A 12126-nucleotide genomic window follows, 5' to 3' on the forward strand; every position below is an offset into this window, starting at 1 on the left:
AGGTATGTTTCTAAGAGAGAGTTTAACCCTTGTTACCTGATACACAACACACGTTAAAGAACACAGGTAATATTTGCCTATAATATCTGAACCCAATGCATGAAGAAATAAAATAAAAGGAACAAAGGAAGAAAAGAAAAGAAAACCACATTCAAGATACATATTGGTCAATGGTCTAAACTCATAGCAATTAAATGGTTGGGTCTGTCTGTTATCAAAGTTATACACTACGTATTTCTAGTACTTAATAGCAGAAAAAGATATAGGTAATATTTAGGTAATACGCAACAAGATTAATAAAACAAGTAGTATTGCTTACAGATTATATAAATGTTGATAACCAAGCAGACAAAGCAAGAAGTTTCTTGGGTTCCTTATAAGCACGTTCTTACGGTGGTGATGTGGTAATTCTCGTTTTCGCCCCTTGGGGGTGCTGTGGGTCCATGCTTGAGATCCCTAGGGAATTTAGAAAGTTGAAATTTGCAGTCCAGATTGTCGTATCCATTCCGTTCTTGGTATGTCTAGTTTAGTTAAAAAGAGTTCTAACGAATGGTTGCAGTTTGGAGTGGACATATACCTTAGAAATGTACTTTCTGTTACTTAAAGATAAAGTTGTCCACAGGACTTTGGAGGGCCATGTGGCCAATATTCCAGGGAGGTGTTCTGTTGCCCCCTGGGTCGAGGGAGAGGGGTGCTGGTTCTTGGTTCAGCCGTAAATTTGGCGGAGTTTGGGGTTTGGAGTGTTAAGTCGACAGATTTACACTTTCAACTCCAGACTCGCTGGAGCCAAAAGGCCCTTAACTTTTGGGTTGTTGATAAGTTAGGTAAACACTCAGCTTGGGGGTAAAGTTTCAGCCAGTGTTCACTACATCTACGTGAGAGCCTGTGGTGGCTGATGTTCTGAACATGTCCTTGTCTTAACATTCAAAGCAGTCTTGCAGTGTTGATTCTGCTCCCTTTGGCCACACACACACTGTTTGTATTGCACCTTTAATCTGTTTCAGGAGCTGTCGGTATGTTGGTACACAATTTCATGAGCAGTGATGTGCTCGGACCTTTTTGGGAAAATTTTTAGTTTGGGTCATTTGGGACTCTTTTTTTGGCCCACTTTTTTTAGCATATTTGCATAATGTGAACAACCTATTCTTGCAAACTAGTTTCTGGATTTTTGCCTGCTTTTTGCCAAATTGGTGTCAAACAATTCAGAAGAGAATTTTGACATTTATAAATAATATGCCCACCACTAGCCAGCAAATCCTTCTGACTTAGAACTTAATTGACCAACAGAGTTGGAACTTAATGTTTTTTTCTGCATGCTTCTGCATGTTTTCAGCTAATTTGCATCATGTGTAAAACCTACTTTTGTGAACTATTCTCTGGATTTTTACCTTGCACATTTGGTGTCAGAATATTCAGAAAACACCTAAATTTAATAATTATCAAAAACATTTTGACAGTTTTGAACAATATGGTCACTGCAAGCCAATAAATTCTTTTGGAGATTGACTAAAACACTTAAAACTCAGAATGCTTAGGCTCATTCTCTAAACATTCATTCATATAAACCTGGATTTTGGAATAGGGGGCACTATGAGATGGAAATTTTTGCAATCACTTTTCTGGCAAGTTGCAAATTCTGCAGTTGCTTGTAGTGTGCAGTATAGAGCAGAACGTCTAATGGCCTTATTGTCAAATGATAGACATTTTACAACCTCTGACATGTAGCTTCCCCCCCCCATCTGTTTCCAACTTTTCGCCATGGTTGCCTATTAGATGTTATTGGACTAATGTGCGCGTAGATGAAGGTGCTGGAACCCTATTGCTTTTGCTAAGATTTTTAGGGTTCAGGCATGCACATGTAAAGAACACTGTTGTAATTGCAAGGATTTTTCTTATTATTCTTTTTCTCCCGAAAAAAGTGTTGTGCAGAAGAAATCCTACGTTGAACACACCAAACTTGGAGGGTAGGTGTTGTGTGTGTGTGCGCGTGCAAGTGTGTGTGTGTGTGCATCTACCCAGGCAACAAAAACTATAAACTGTTATAGCGCAGCAAAATGCATTTTCTAAACCAAAATTTTTAGAGACAAGTTAAATTTTTGACTCAAAACAAATGAATTTGCAATTTGGGCCATTTAGCCTTAACTGCTTAGTTTTTGCTTGCTAATTTACATAATATGTAATACCTACTTTTGCAAACTAGTCCTAGGTTTTTTTGCTCGATCCTAACGTAACTGATGTCAAAAAATTCACAGGAGCCTGAATATAAGTAATTATCAAAAACGTTGACTTTTTTAAATTCTGTAACTTGAATGCTTCATCCAAAATTTTTGAAACCTCATACTCTAATTCCATTGAAGATTCTAAAGTAGCTTATCAATTTTGGTGCACATATATCGTTAGGGGATGCTGTATTTGCTAAATAATGGTTCATCCAATCAAGCAGAAATTTTGCAAGCATCATCTTTTTGGCAGACTATAAGCAAATTTGTTAGGGTAACTGATACATTGAAATTTAAGGCCACCATCAGCCATTTAGCTTTTACCAGGCATTTGAAAGGCTTTCACATTTACCAGCCATCATGAAACTTGATTGGTGTGTCTGTGTAGGCACTTTCTGACGACTAATAAACCCACACAAGTTTTTACATATGTATGTGGAGAGTTTTCTTTAGAGACTATTTTGCCTCACAATGCCCAAATGATTGAATTTTTAAAAATATGTTTTAGGACCAAATCTTAATAAAAACTATCAAGAACAATGTCTCCAGCATCAGGCAGCATATAACCATTTTGCATAATAAATTGCTGTGAGGTAACGTTAGATGGACCTCCCACCACCACTGTGAAAAATCCTCAAATTTTCCCTAGAAACAAGCAGTTTACATCAAACCATATATATATATATATATATATATATATATATATATATATATATATATATATATATATATATATATATATATGTGTGTATATATATATACATATATGTGTGTGTATGTGTGTGTGTGTGTGTATCTCTTAGCACCAAGTACATTTATCTTGGCCATAAGTTTATCCTTGTCTGTAAAGTCACCATATATCATTAGAATATATGCAAGTAAACAAAGATACAGTAAAAAAATAAAAAGATTCTTTTTCCAGAAGTAGTTGTTGATGTCTTGTGAGCTAATTTAGGTCAAAGTTAGGTTCTAGTTTTCTTTTTATTTCAGTGAGGTATTGATTAGCCAAACCAGGTTTTGGATGATAACAGAATACTGGGATGCTGCAAGGAGAGGTTTAGAAATGGTCAAACTAACACAGTGACATACATAAAATCACTGCTTATTGTATTCATATCACTTGTATTTATTGTAATATGGGGCTGAAAGATTAATTGTTTTTATATCAAAATTGCAATTTGAAAGAATGCAAAATCACAAGTGCTGCAATTTTTATTATAGAATACTTTAAGGTTCTCTTAAACCCATGTTCTGTATGTCTGATATCAGAACCATCACAGCTAACACTCAGTATGCAAGCTTTATGCCAGAAAAAGTGGATGTTCTGGTTTCTTGGTCAAAAAACAAAAGCTTTGCTTGGAAATTAATTTATAGAAAATAATGGTATATAAATTCAAGTTTATTTGTCATTTGCACAACATGTCAGGACATTAAAGCATTGAAATGCTTGTGGCGAGGCTCAGCTAATCACTCTACAGAAGTAAACATAGTAAAAATAAAAATACAAGAAAATACTGAAACTGAAATATATTAAATATACACAAAACATACACAAAATCTAGAGACAGGAGGGACCTATGTGAGGGAGAAAAAAAATTCCTCTCTGCTATGTACAAATATATTTATATTAAACAAGGGATAAGGGATAATCTGTGAAGAATATATACATTTTAAAGTGACTGAAATTGTAATCATGATATGGGTGGAAAAAAATCGCATTTGGATATTCCCCAAATCGTTTGGCCCTATTCAAGCAAATATATTCTTACTGCCCAGATTTCTCAAGTGCTTAAAACTGCATAGTACTGTATATACACCAATGTGCCAAAACATTATGACCACTCAGAGATTAAGTGAAGAATGTTGATTATGCTGTAACAGCAGCACGTCAAGGTCTCAAATATATTAGATTAAAAGTAAACAATTGGTTTTCATAGTCAGCATGTGAAGACTTTCACAAGTGCCAAATTATTATGGCCACATGGCTGGGTCGTAGCATCTCCGAAACAGCAAGGCTTGTGGGGTGCTCCCAGTCAGCAGTGGTGAGTACTTACCAACCATGGTACGAGAAGGGGAAAACCCACAAACCAGCGGTCCAAGCCGACAGAAGAGCTACTGTGGCACACAGATTTTTTTGAATGATTGTTATGGAAGGAATATTTCAAAAAACACAGTGCATTGGTCCCTGCTATATATGGCTGCGCAGACAGTTAGTGCCTATGCTAACCCCTGTCTAATGTCGAAAGCACAAATAGACAATAGACACACAAGCGTCAGAACCGGACCTTGGAGCAATGAAAGAAGCTTGCCTGGTCTTTTTTCTTTTACATCATGTTTATGGCCGAGCATGTGTGTGCTGTTTACTTGGAGAAGAAATGGCACATGGATGCACTATGGGAAGAAGATAAACCGGTGGTATGTGATGCTCTGGGGAATGTACTGATGGAAAACCCTGGGTCTGGGCATTTATGTGGGCATTAGTTTTGACACGTGCCACCTACCTAAACATTGTTGCAAAGCAGGTGCACTCCTGGGCAGTGGTGTTCCCCAATGGCAGTGGCCTCCTTTAGCAGATTAAGGCACACTGTACACAATGTTTGGGAATGGTTTGAGGAACATGACAGAGTTCAAAGTGTTGGTGCTGGCCGCCAAACTCCCTAGATCTCAAGCCGGTCAAGCCGGTGTGGGGAGGCCTGGAATAAGTCTAATACACGCTAGCTCCACCTTGAAACTTACAGGACTTAAAGGATCTGCTGCTGATGTCTTGGTGCCAGATGCCACAGGGCACATTCTTGTAGACTCTATGCCTCGACAAGTCAGAGCTGTTTTAGTGGCATTAAGCTTTTGCAATTTGTTCACATATGTTCAGCATATTAACTATCATAGAAGTAGTAATATGATTGCACTGGGTGGAGTTTGACCTTTATGATGGGTAAAAGAGACTTTTACTTCAGTTCTTTGATTAATTGAGCGGTCATGCAACCTGTATTAACTTAGTAATGGCAAGCAAAGGAGTATAAATACATTGAAATTAAGCACAGACGGGAACAGTAATGAGAAGGCAGCGTTACAAATGGAACCTAGATGGTCAGGATAACACAGAGCTAGAGCTACAGAGAAACAAAGGAGTGTTAAAATATGGTAGTGCAGGGAAAGCCACTGATTTTCAAATCATGCTGCCCACTCTGAGGAGTTGCTGTCTCTTTGTGAGGAGACCTGCAACACTCTTGTGAGAGGAGAAGGAGCTGACAGAGCAAAAAAAAAAAAACAATGTTGTGTTCATTTGTTTCCCTGCTGTGAATAATCAAACCTTTCTGAAAGTCATTTTCCTTTTCTATTCATCTGTTTAATTTGCCACATAACAAATAAAAAAAACTGATCTGTGTAAGAAGAGCGCTGTGCTGGCCAACTGAAGCCGCAGAGACAAGCTGGAGCTTGTAGATGCCGCTGCTGCTGCTCAAGTGAGCTCATGCTTTCCTCTCACTGCTGCTGTTCTTCTTGGAACAGTTTACACTACATTTTGGACCATGGCTGCAGAGATTTGCCTTCATTCAGCCACAAGAGCATAAGTTGAGGTCAGGTACTGACATTGGGCAATGAGTTAATCCCAAAGATGTTGGATGGGGTTTAGGTCAGGGCTCTGTGCAGAGCAATCAAGTTCTTACATACCAAACTTAATAAACTGTTTCTTTATGAAGCTTGCTTTGTGCGCAGAGATGTCCTACAGAAACAGGAAAAAGTGTTTCCCCAAACTAGTTTCTCTAGAATTTGATTTTATACTATAACATAAAAATTTCCTTCCGTGGAACTAAGAAAAAAAATTCCCCAGGCAATTATTCGTCCTCCACCACACCTCACAGTTGGCACTGTTCTTGTGCATCCACCTGTCACAGCTTTTCATTGGCGATGCACATGAGCGACATCCTCGTCAGCGTTGATGATGCAGAGAACATCAGGGAAGGCGGAGTGCAGCTGTTCTGATAAGGACTCTTATCGACGAGGCGGGAGCTAGTCCACGTTGGGGGATATATGTGAGAGCTGAAAGGACTGCGAGTCAGACAAGAACTGAGAGCTGAAGAAAAAAGATGTGAGCTGAGGCTAGAATGAACTATTAGAGAAAACCAAAGCTTATGTATGGCGTGGTTGTGGCCAACAATATCTGGTTAATAAAGCTCCATGACTTGTGTGAAAGCTGTGTCTCTTTAGATAGAGGTGAACACTACAATATGAACAAAGATATAAATGTGTTTTCCTTCATCACAGAGTATTTGTTTGTACACACTTAAATTTGATCACATTCTGATTTTTATTTTTGCATTTAGGTATAAATGTAGACACACTGCCTGTAAGTCAGGTGTAAATTTGCACATTTTGTGGTTTTGTGGAGCATCCTAATATTAATGTTTATGTAATACTTATACTACCATCCATTTCACAAACTAGAGATATCAGTTTTATATAAAACATGCTTTTGTTTTGTTCTGCCTTGGGGTGGGGTCTCTCAAAAACCTTTTAGGGGTTTTGTTCCTCCGCTAACGCTAGAACAGGAAAGGGCTTTCCCCAAACTGTTGTCACAAAATGGGAAGCAAATAAAAGGCCTCTGGCTTTCTCTGAATGATATCTAGGTGTATATACAAGAAATTGTTGAACACATGCAAATAATTTGTTGCAGCAAATTCAAACATGAGCTTCTTGATCTTTCTAACAGAGGAAAACCTCTGTGTTTTTAGTAACAGCCAATTCCATCTCAGTCTCTTCTGATTACCTTCTTAACAGAGGAAAACCTCTGTGTTTTCAGTAACAGCCAATTCCATCTCAGTCTCTTTCGATTACCTGGGCTTTCTACCAGAGGCATGCCTAGGGACCCTTTTCTGTAGGGAGTTCTATAGTGCATTCCACACTCTTATCATCATCCTTAGATTTGCTGTTATTCTTGCTGTTTCTTGTGGCCTGTACTCTTTTATAATGTCACACATCCTCTTCTCACTCTGCTGATTCCAAGTTTTTTTGCTGTCTGCCATCTTTTTTCACCCCTGTTTGTATTTGTTTTAATATTTGGAATACATTTTTAAATGTTATGCATTATTTCAATAAGAAAATGTATGCCAGAATAAATAATGAAGTATTGTTGATTCAAAATTAACATTATAAAAGGGACCCTTTTATAAACACCCTTTAAATGATTTAAGTAATTGTCCCAGTTTACCTGTAATACCCCATCCCATAAACCCAGTATGTTAAATTATCTTTCAGTAAAATATTAAAAATTATTTGAAGTTCATTTAAAGATTTTTGCTTCACATATTTCCATTTCAATATACATCACATTTATGAACCTTAAATCTACTTTTACTTGTTTGTAGCCTTAACATGATTTGCATCATATTGTTGTCATCTCACTTACCACTGAATTTTTTTTAAGTATCTGTTTTTAAAATGTAATATGCCACTGTCCCAGAAGTGGCTTGACAAATGCAAACTTAACTAGTTTAACTCTTTACTTCTTGAAAATGAAGTTAGTAATGAGTTTCGTCAGAGATATACACAAATTAATATATACAGGGGATCAAGCTTAAGTGTCCAACATTTCCTATATGGTCTCGTTGCACAATATGCTCTGTAGTCGCTGATCACAGTGAATGAAAGGAGTAGGAACTCTGTTTTATGCTCTGATTTTTTTTTTTTTTTGAGTAAAAATGCTACAGAATCTGGTGAAACTGGTGAAATCTTACACTGGATAATAACAACTGGTGAATACTTGCTCTAAGGGCTTGTATCAGGATTCCTGTAAAGCTGTTTTTTGACTATTATCTATTGCAAAAAGTGCCAAACAAATCAATTTGAATTAAATTGAATTGAAAATGTTTGAGGCTTCAGACTGTCAGGTTTTTGCTTTAACAAATTACATTTTGTAAATTTTGTCTGGAATAAACAGGAAAAACTAAAATGGCATTGACCCTACCAGAAATTGGTTTTGGGCCAATATCAACAGAAAATACTGGACTGGTTATCTGAGGGGGAAAAACAATGAATCCAGTCTAATCCTGTAACAAAAGTAGCATGATGTACCACTCACATTCACATTGTGTAACGTAGTGTTGTTAGTATGCTGTGCATTTCTTCCAGCAGGGCAGTTTATTTCAGTGTGTTTAAGTGGTTTGACCATGTTAACCTACTAGATGCTCGTCTTAAATTTAGTTTTTTGTAGATAAACTATGAACAGTACCTAAGTGATTCTCTACAATGAGCATAGTATTACTGTACTTGTGTTTCGAAATTAGCGTAAAGCTTGATTTGTTACATATTAAATCTTTTCAGACAGATATACAGGGAAACAGTGTAGTACAAAACATTTGGAGTAAGAGTTCAGAAGTATTTATTTATTTATCTATTTTATAGACTACCTTAAAGCGGGAGCTTCAGGAGTCAGACTACAAAGGGCAGCAGCTTCAGCTGACCATTACCATCATCCAGAGGCAGCTGGAGGCAATGACAAGCCTTAAGGAAGAAAAAGAGAAAGAAGTTGAGTCGCTGTACAATGCTTTGGAGGTAAGCTATTAATAAGCTTTTATGGCCAGATTTAAACTGTAAACGAGCTGCAATGATTTAGGGCATGTTTATGTAAATTGTATGTATTTGTATTTTTTACTTTATAAAGCTTGGGCACCCTTGGCCTAAATGCATGTTTTTTATTAGTAAAAATAAGTAAACAAAATCTCTGCAATATTCTGAAAATATCAATTTTCTGAAAATATTATTGCTAAAAATAGAAAAGTATGTATTAATTGTGGCATGTGCAAAAGTTTGGATACCCTTATAGTTGTAAAGTCTCAGACCGTAATTGTTGACTCACTAGGACTGGTTAAGCAGGTCAAGAATTGTCATTAGGAATTGTCATCTGATGAGTGGAATAAATTCTCTGACTCAAAAAAGGGCTCTCTAGGCAACTGGCTGAGTATCCAAAAATGAAGCTAACTGATGCCTACAAAGCAGGGGAAACTATGAAATTAAATTTCCTCTTTTCGAAATACCATTAGGAAATGGCAGTTTAAGGGAACTGTGTCGAGGCAAGATCTGAAAGTCCAATAAAACTCACACAGAAAGTTTGCTGGCTAGAAAAGCAAAGCAAAACTAAAGCTAAACTAAAGTGTACTAACAAGTGTTCAAATATACAGAATGCAATATGCTAGTTGGAGCATTTTTAACTTTATTCCAAATAGCATTCTTCATTTTTCATACAGCATCAGACATTATCAGGAAAATGGTAATTAAGGGCAAAACCCTCCTTTAGACACAAATGATAGGGCAAAAAATGCCCCTCAAAATAGCATGTAACAAGTGCTAATTTATAATGAATGAATGAATGACCGAATTAATATCACTATTGCACACTATAAAGTAGCCTTGACACTTCACTTCTTGGTAGTGTTATGCTGCTTCCATCTTATGCCTTGGCCTACCTGACTGCATGGACTCACTCTCAGTTGTGAGTTGTACTGTGTAATGCTTTAGTAGTTAACGCTGATGGGAAACCTGCTGCATACATAAAAAGGCTCTAGAGAGAACACCTGCTAATCACCTGCTTCAAATCATCTTTTGCTTTCAATTAATCTTTAGCGTTCAGGCAGTGTTCATTTGCAAAACATTGGCCAGGTGCAGATGATTGTAAGTTAGCAAAATAACATCCATTTTGTCAGAATTGGCCAAGAACATGCTAGACATGTGGATACTTTGTAGAGTAGTGAACTACTGCTGCTCATGCACATAGAAGCTAATTAGCTGAGTGTTGCTGCTTAACCGCATGAGATTTTTTCTATGATTGGAAAACTACACAGCGTACAGGCTTTGCTGAACTTGCACAACACAACTGACTTGAGGGCTGCAGTGCTGTGTACAGATCAGTGTAGGCAGATAAGGTTGAACTCGTCATGATAAGGTTCACCTCATCATTACTGTGAGAGATGTTATCAGTAACACTTTATAGAAACAAGCCCTAATAAACAGCAACTTAATCATTTTCTAATATTTTGTTATTGACTGTTAATAATTATATAATATGTACATATTAAGAATTTGTACCATTTGAATAATTAACCATTTAGTTAGTCAAATACAAATAATCGGTCATTCTTATTGAGATTTATGGATTTATAGTCTATCAGTTTATTAAGAACAATTCACTGCATTATACACCCAACTACATTATAATTATTCTGATTAACCTCTCTATGACTATTCACTTCTTCACCATTCTTTTGTCATGAAGGTCTGAAAACTTTATCCTGGACTATTAACTTATTTTTTCACATCATATATGTGATGAAAAACTGCAAAACCAGTTTTTAGTCTCCCATTTATGAGAACACATAGTGTCTGACCTTTTTTCTGGTCCACAACCTCCTGAAGTTCTCCCTTTCAATTGCTCTGCTCAGATCATTGCGCTGGCTTCCTGTAGAAGCAAGAATCAGATATGAAGCTCTCACATTCCAGGTTTCCAAGAGCTCCATTTCCAAGAGCTCAGCTCCTCGCTACCTTTGCACCATGGCTCAGAATTACACACTGCCTAGGTCCTTGGCTCTTGACAAAAAAATTTCCATTCTAAATATGCCTGCAGGGTTAAGGCTAAGATTTTGTTATCATCAGAATGCATTAGTCACATATATTGATCTCATATCTCATATAGAAATCCAGGGAAGCCAACCAAGACATTCAGATTCAGTTGGAACAGGCATTGCAGCAGACACAAGATCCAAACAGCAAAGGCAATTCCTTATTCTCTGAGGTATACACTTCAGTATTATTAAAAGTTTTCGGCTCACTTAATAAATTGTCTGTTGTGATTTGAGGTAAAAAGTGCATTTTTTGTAGGTAGAGGACAGGCGTGTGGAAATGGAGAGGCAGTTGATCAGCACGAAAGTGCAGTACCAGTCTCTTCAAAAGCAGCATGCTTTCACCAAACAACAGATGCTTCGCATGAAGGTATTTTGAAAAAAGTTAATTTGTTTAAAACAGAGAATCTGGAATTTTTGTTTATTTTTTTGCCCTCTTTATGTTGTACAGGTGCAGATATCTAACCTTATGCAGCTTCAGGGTGCTAGAGCTGACCCAGCCCAGCTTGAGCGCCTACAGTTTATGTTGTCAGAGAAGAACAGTGAGATAGAAACCTTGATGAGGAAAGTACAACAGCTGGAGAAGGTAGAGGTAAAGTTTTGTTCAAGACAGTTTTATGTGTTACATGTGAATATGTGGGTAGTGAAACAGAAGCTTTGATATGTTTATCAGCAGGCGACACTTGAGGACCAGTCCTCCACTGGCACTTCCAAGCCGACTGAGTTTGTGGATGAGACATACTACACAGACCTATTGAAAATGCAGCTCTCAAATTCAAAGTAAGTATGAACTGTTTACTTGACTGAAAAAAATATATTAAAAATCAGTAATTTAATTGAATGAAAACAGAAACTGAGCACGTGGGCAGGGAATGCAGGATGCCTGCGGATAAAATATTTAAGATAATATATTTTATGTAACCAATTTGTGTAAATACAATATAAATACATACCATATTTAATTTGTAACTTTGACATCCAAACACCGGAGAAGTCCCGTTAGCAAGCCAAATTAAAGAGGTAGACACACTGCTACTGCTCCTCAGGCTGAGACAAGCATATCTCGCTTCTTCACTGTGAGTCACAGCACTCGGTCTCCACCACAACTGTATATTAGGTGGCTCCACTGATCAAGTGCTACATTATATTACATTGAGGGATGTCAAACTCTGTACAGTCTTTGTTTTCTGGGTACTCAAAGTTGTGAACTGACTCTTTCTACATTCCTCTGCTAAATACTAGAGTCAGTAGTACCGTTTGAACTTTACAGTATCGTTAAAACCGCGGTTCTAAGAAGA

At 37.2% G+C, this 12126-nt stretch overlaps 1 protein-coding gene across 5 annotated transcripts in view; it reads left to right on the top strand.

The window, feature by feature from the left end:
- Nucleotides 1–12126, top strand: part of spdl1 (spindle apparatus coiled-coil protein 1) — an 81611-nt gene that overhangs the window by 38885 nt on the left and 30600 nt on the right. For 2 of the 5 annotated variants that reach the window (XM_036568909.1, XM_036568913.1), the window contains exons 5-9: nucleotides 8619–8768; nucleotides 10903–11001; nucleotides 11088–11198; nucleotides 11280–11420; nucleotides 11502–11608. In XM_036568909.1, coding sequence (XP_036424802.1) covers nucleotides 8619–8768; nucleotides 10903–11001; nucleotides 11088–11198; nucleotides 11280–11420; nucleotides 11502–11608 — 608 coding nt within the window. The remainder of the gene's footprint in view (nucleotides 1–8618; nucleotides 8769–10902; nucleotides 11002–11087; nucleotides 11199–11279; nucleotides 11421–11501; nucleotides 11609–12126) is intronic. The other 3 variants (XM_036568910.1, XM_036568912.1, XM_036568911.1) reach the window with 3 other exon arrangements.

This window comes from Colossoma macropomum, unplaced genomic scaffold (assembly GCF_904425465.1).
Source record: "Colossoma macropomum unplaced genomic scaffold, Colossoma_macropomum, whole genome shotgun sequence".
Lineage (NCBI taxonomy): Eukaryota > Metazoa > Chordata > Actinopteri > Characiformes > Serrasalmidae > Colossoma > Colossoma macropomum.